The sequence below is a fragment of the Perna viridis genome, chromosome 11 (genome assembly GCF_037379345.1).
Source record: "Perna viridis isolate PV_CMFRI_1.1 ecotype Kerala chromosome 11, ASM3737934v1, whole genome shotgun sequence".
Classification (NCBI taxonomy): domain Eukaryota; kingdom Metazoa; phylum Mollusca; class Bivalvia; order Mytilida; family Mytilidae; genus Perna; species Perna viridis.
Genome location: NC_142455.1, coordinates 1,173,780 through 1,179,837, shown reverse-complemented (window position 1 = coordinate 1,179,837; position 6,058 = coordinate 1,173,780). Strand labels below are relative to the sequence as shown.

Here is a 6,058-nt window from a genome sequence, read left to right as displayed (position 1 = left end):
CCCTCAATCTTGGGTGTTATGTTTTGTATGTTTCCGGATATATAAAATGATATCATATATTCTGTATGACGCCTGGTCAAGTCATGCTAGTAATTAATCTAAATGTGACAAAAAAGTTATCATAGTAGTAATTTGCATACATATACACGAACTTGTAGAATCAGACTATTCAATGAGCGGTTGTCTCTGTAGCAGAAATTGCACATCTCACATTGAAAAATCCAATGTAAAAAGATGATCGGTCCCACATGTACACGCATAGTATGTGACACTTTAGTATGTGACTATTTCTCTGTGGCGGATCCTGAGGGGTGCATGGGATTTGCACCCACTTTTTATTGGAAAATTTGTATTTTCATGTGTAAAATTGACAAATAATTTATTAGCACCCCCTTTTTTCTGAGGAACGCCGGCTGGCACCTCCGTTTCCTTTTCAAATAAAAATCATCAATTTCTGGTACAATATATGTATTTAGATTAGTTGTTCATGATTGATTGACCATCTTGATGGTTTATGGCCTATGGCAGATACCCTGGTATTTCATGCATTTCAGGAATTAAATTTTTTACAGGCTTTTCGACCAGTGATGGTGTCAACCATCCCCTTTTTTCTTGAAGAACAAATATTTTCGTCAGATCTATTAATTTGATTTAAAGTTGTATTTTTGTCGGTTTCTGGGCCAATTCCACCGTCTGAAAAAGTGACTAGGGTAGTATTCAAATTGATTTTTTTATTTGATACATGAAGTGGTACAAAATAAATATGTATTGTGTGTCAACCATCCCCTATTTTCTTGCTTTACAAATTTTTGAAGCTGCATGCCAGGATTTTGTGAAGTTTCAAATTCAGGCAGAAAATTGTTGAGCTGTTATTTTTGTTTTCAAGCTTAACACCTGTTTGAAGATATATGATGTAGCTCAATTTTCTTGGTTTTCCTGAACATTTGAATACAAAAAATATATGTACCACTACACATTGAATACAATGCAAGTATAAAATAAGAAATTAGTTTTTATTTCTCTTTAATAATTTCCAAAGTCTTAATTTAACCTTTTCAATAAAGACCTTATTTGTCAAAGCATATATTGAAAAGTTTCTCCTGTACCATTCTCCATTGTAAAGTAAATTTTTACGAAAGTTATCATCTAAAAACTTTTTGTAAAAAACCGACATTTCTTCAGGTGTAAGTTTAGAAGGGAGGTCCTGGTCTTTATCTTCGAAGTTCATGTTCATCTTCTTCTGTGCCAGTGTTCTTTTCACATACAATTCCTTTTGTTGAAAAAATGCACCATTGTGTTTTGCCCAAAACTCGTGATTAAACTTTTGTGTTTCTTCACGTAAAAGTCTCAGCTTCTTTTGTAACGGTGTTTCATTCTCCGGAGAAAAAATTTTAACAAATCTAATGTTGGATTCCTTATTTGGAGGTCCAACCCAATCACAGTTCACATTGTTTGGAGAATTCGGACCATCTTTAAGCTTAGCATGGAGGTGTCTTGTTGTATATATAAATCTGCACAGACCCTTCAAGTTTTTAACAGGCGTTGCTGATGTAAAACTATTCATTTTTCAATTTTGTTCAAGTACGTTCTGGTTCTGAACCCAAACCGGAAATGCAATGAATATGATAATTTTTACAAGTGCGGAATGAACATTCCGGAAAGCGGTACAAGTCGGTCCAAGTATAAGACGGTCTATTTTTACTTGAAATTTAGATAATTGACATCACACCATAACCAGTATTCTTTTATGGTATTTATAATGAGATTTCGACACTATTCGTCAAACGATTTTTTTTTATTAGAAGTACAGACAAAAGCATGCATACAGAGGATGAACTAGTCTGTGTTAATTTTGTTTGTTTTTTTAAATAATTTTAATTTGTTTTATTTTCATTAGTTAGTTTATCATTCGTGTAGGAAGAGGTTTGTTTGTTTGTTTGTTTTGTTGTTTGTTTTTTTTTCGATTTTGTTTTGGATAACCTTTTTTTAAACCGACTTGATTTATCATATATAGTTTTCCTTTCCTCTTTCGTCTACACCGGCCTTGACTTTTAAAGAGCAAATGGGCGGGTGTTTCTAGAAAAGCAGAGGACGCTTACTCTACCAGTGCATCTGGTCCATGCTCCCAGTTATTAGTGGAGCCCGAGTTGCTTATTTAATTTGGTTGCTTTGTACGTATTATTTTGGTTATTTAATGTTCTTGGTTGTGTTTGTCTGTTTTCCCTTTCTAGTCTTTGTCCCTAGATTACATTTTTTTTATTTCCGCTAGAATCTCTTTCTATCTAATTTTACTTCACAGTACTATACAAATGACCACAGAAAACTGGACATAGACACCAAAACAAGTTCCCGAGGCAAGTGTATTTTTTATTACTGAAATAGGAATAAAATTTAAAAAAAAAGGAAGTATCATAATAGCATAGACACTGGTCAAGAATTTTTGTCTCAAAATTCATGTATTTATAACTTAAACGAATAGTCCATTTAAGGTGTATATTTATATGCAATTTGAAAAACAAAATCAACACTTGGTACTAACTAAATGCTGGTATTTATAGTTAAGACTATGATATAAAAGTTTGCCACCTCTGAGACTACCCGACCTTCTTCCAACAATCAATTCGATTCACTTGTTCCTTGCTGGCGATAGTTATTCATTATGATATTTTTAAATTTAGTTTTTAAAATTCCTCCGCGTGTTCCCCTCACGAAAGCAATTGCATTGGATGGCGGTCCCTCATTTCTTGTTATAACGGTATTATTATTACACGCACTTACGAAACATAAGTTTTTTGTAGTGATATGCAGTTTAATCGCCGTTGGACTTGGTTCCTCAGCAAGTAAATATACTGGTCCCACTTTAATGATAAAATTTAGGCACCAATCTATCTAAGATTCAGACAATGCCTGTGATATTGGCGATTCATGGGATAGAAAAAAAAAGCACCAACAATGATGTTTTTTTTTTGTTTTTTTTGTTTTTTTTTGTCTACATATGCATTTTTTACGCAACGATTAAGATCCGCATTTTTGAGAAAACCACGCATTCATATCTCACTGATATCAACCAAATCAACCCAAATCAAGAACTATAACCTTTGATAAAAGTGCCAATGTCATACACAATCTATATTTTTATCTAAAAAAGTGCAACAACAGAAATTACAAACTTCGACTGGTTTTATATTCTGCACGTGTTTCTGATATAGAAATAAAAGATTAAAAGATTTTTTTTATATGCATGAACCACCTCCTGTCTGTTTTTTATAAAGATTGCTACTTAAGTCTGAAGTCATCACTTAAGCACCAAATAACAACAATTGGCAATAGTAACACGAACAATCCGGTTATATTATATTATAACAAACTACATTCGAGATTATGTGATTTTCATTTCAAGAGATACAAGATTGATCAAACATTTTAGAGTAATTAGATAAACCCCGAGTTTTAGTCTTAGAATTTTCCGTCTTTAGATAGGTCTTTAACGAGTTTACTGAAAAGTCTCAATTTTTTTTATTTTCAATTTTCTATTACTATAAGCAATAATGAGATCCTTACCCGATTCCGAATTCAAAACGAACATAAATTTCGCTAACCCGTGCGCGTTATCTTCAACCTTACCGAAGTCAACTGATTTCCAAATGGTTGAGAAGTAGACTAAGTGACCACGCTTCCAAATTACGTAACATCATATATTACATATAGTGTAGCAGTCTTCTTTGTTCATTTGTTATTATGATCACGTGATGCAAAGGATATTCCATGTACAAGAAACATTGTTTCTATTTTTAAATATATTGACGCAACGTTTCTATTTAATATATGTATATTGACGCTATACTTCTAAATTTAGATCCAGATATCAACCGTTCCGTTCCGTAATCACTCTTAGCCAATCGTGGCGGAAAATTACAGTACTCAAGTCCATATCCAAAATACATTATCTGCATATGTAAATTAAATATATAAATTAAAACTTTCATTCAGTCAATACGTTATATATGGACCTGTTAGATTATATTGACTTCGTCCTCCGTCAATATAATTTGAACAGGTCCATATATAACGTATTGACTTCGTTAAAAGTCCATAACTGATAAATATTCACTCCATATTACGTCAGGATTAATAGAAAGTATTAGAAGAACCAACGATGTATAGAAGAATGCCATCGTGCAAATGTATGACAAAATTCTAAATACAATGTTCAGAGTTGTTTTCTGGAATTTAGCCATTCTTTACGATACACTGAGTCCGTATGTAAGACCGAGGGTGCTACAAATGTATTCATATGAAGTGTGACTAGAAAGAGTAAAGACTACAATGAATTTGACATATTTTTTTCAGTTCGCAGTTTGTAATTGATAGGGCACAATTTGAATCTGTATTCATTGTTTGAATTTGTAAATCATGTAGAACCGGTTCGTGATAAATAAAAAAGCAAACAGATTCAATTTTTAATTAATATACATATTAAAAGAGAAACAAATGTTCCTTCCGTTGGTAAAATAATTTAATGCACCGAACAATTATTGAGATAAAGAATTGCTTGTCACTTTTAATCCTTGATGTTCATTCTTATTTCAACACTTTCTAGATAAAATGTTATAATTACCGAACTATTACACTTTAGGCATCATTCAAAAGGACCCAATTTGATATATCAAAGAAACTACCAGAAGCTGGAAACCACTGCAATGGTCCTGACTTGGTACAAGCATGTCAGATTTAAATGACGGGTTTAACCCGGTTTTATAGCGCGCTAAACTTTCCGCGTCCGTTACAGTATATTATGTTAGGTATATTAAAATACAGCATTAAATTGCCACAGATCAAAATTTGAAAACTCAACAGTCAAAACAATACAGAAAATATGAACAAAAAAAGTGAAAATAAAAGGATCTAAATACGGTTAAAACACAACTTCAACAAAGAAGAAAACAAATTCAAAATAAGTCTTGAACTTCGTGTGGAAGGTGCATCGAGTTCAAGAAGAAAATAATGCGATACACGTACAATATGCAGAAAATGATTTTGTAGACACCATCATCTACGATCTGTTTGTCAGAAACAGAGTAGTTTTCAATAAGATCTAGATATCGGAAGTGATTGTTTTTCAGGAAGTGTATGCAGTTCGTATTTTTATGATCTTGGTATAAAACACTGTCTCTCAAGCAATGATGCCGCATTGAGAAGTCAAAATAATAATAATAATCATAATCATAGTAGTTTAAGAGGGTAGCACGATTAGTAAATTCACTTATCTTCCATGGTCGAGGCCCTCAAATACTTTTGAAAATCAGAACCCATTTGTGATATATGATCTTATATATCTTAACTGTCAACAATTCAAGTTTTTTTGTTTATCAAGGGTGCAGATAGCGCAAGGAAATCTGTATCAAGGATTAGTCGAACAGACCTTTTTGTAGTTTTATAACCAGTTTAGATTTTACAGTTTCTCCTAGTGATTATAAAATAATCAATAAAAAGTCAAATTTAACCTGAATAAAAAAGTTTTCTTGATTTAGAAATTTCTTTATTTTTGATAGCAAAAACGACTGGAGATTTGTAAACAAACATCATCTATCTGCTTCGACCTGCTAATTGAGGACTTATCATCTCTCCAAGTAACTTCTGTTAATCGGATATTATAGTTTATGGTAAATGATGGAGCATCACTCTGTGACAAAAAAAAACAAAAGAGGACCAATGATTGATCCTTGAGGTACACCATATTTTATTGAAAGTTTTTTCGATAGAACTTTCCCTATTTGAACTTGCTGAGTTCTATATTCTAAATAAGATTTGTATATGAAAACAGACGAATAAAAATATACCGTATAGCTGGTAACTGTCGCAAGGTGCTAATTTTTGCGTGTTTTCGCGTTCTGTCCAAGTTAAATCAGAAATTAAACAAAAGGAGAGAAGTAAAAAACAAATCCAACAAACTTAACACTCGGTTCACTTAATTCTCGATTCCCGACCCACTGACTTCCACTATATGCCACTTTAATTGCTCCTCGATTGAGAAACCCCGGTCACTAATAATGTTGAC

General features: G+C 32.5%; 1 protein-coding gene across 1 annotated transcript; it reads right to left on the bottom strand.

The window, feature by feature from the left end:
* Window positions 1-716: 716 nt before the first annotated feature.
* Window positions 717-1,619, bottom strand: LOC148602259 (cytochrome c oxidase assembly factor 8-like). Its single transcript, XM_088552365.1, has one exon. It carries the CDS (start codon window positions 1,562-1,564, stop codon window positions 1,007-1,009), a length of 558 nt encoding a protein of 185 aa, XP_088408491.1. The 5' UTR covers window positions 1,565-1,619; the 3' UTR covers window positions 717-1,006.
* Window positions 1,620-6,058: the final 4,439 nt, after the last annotated feature.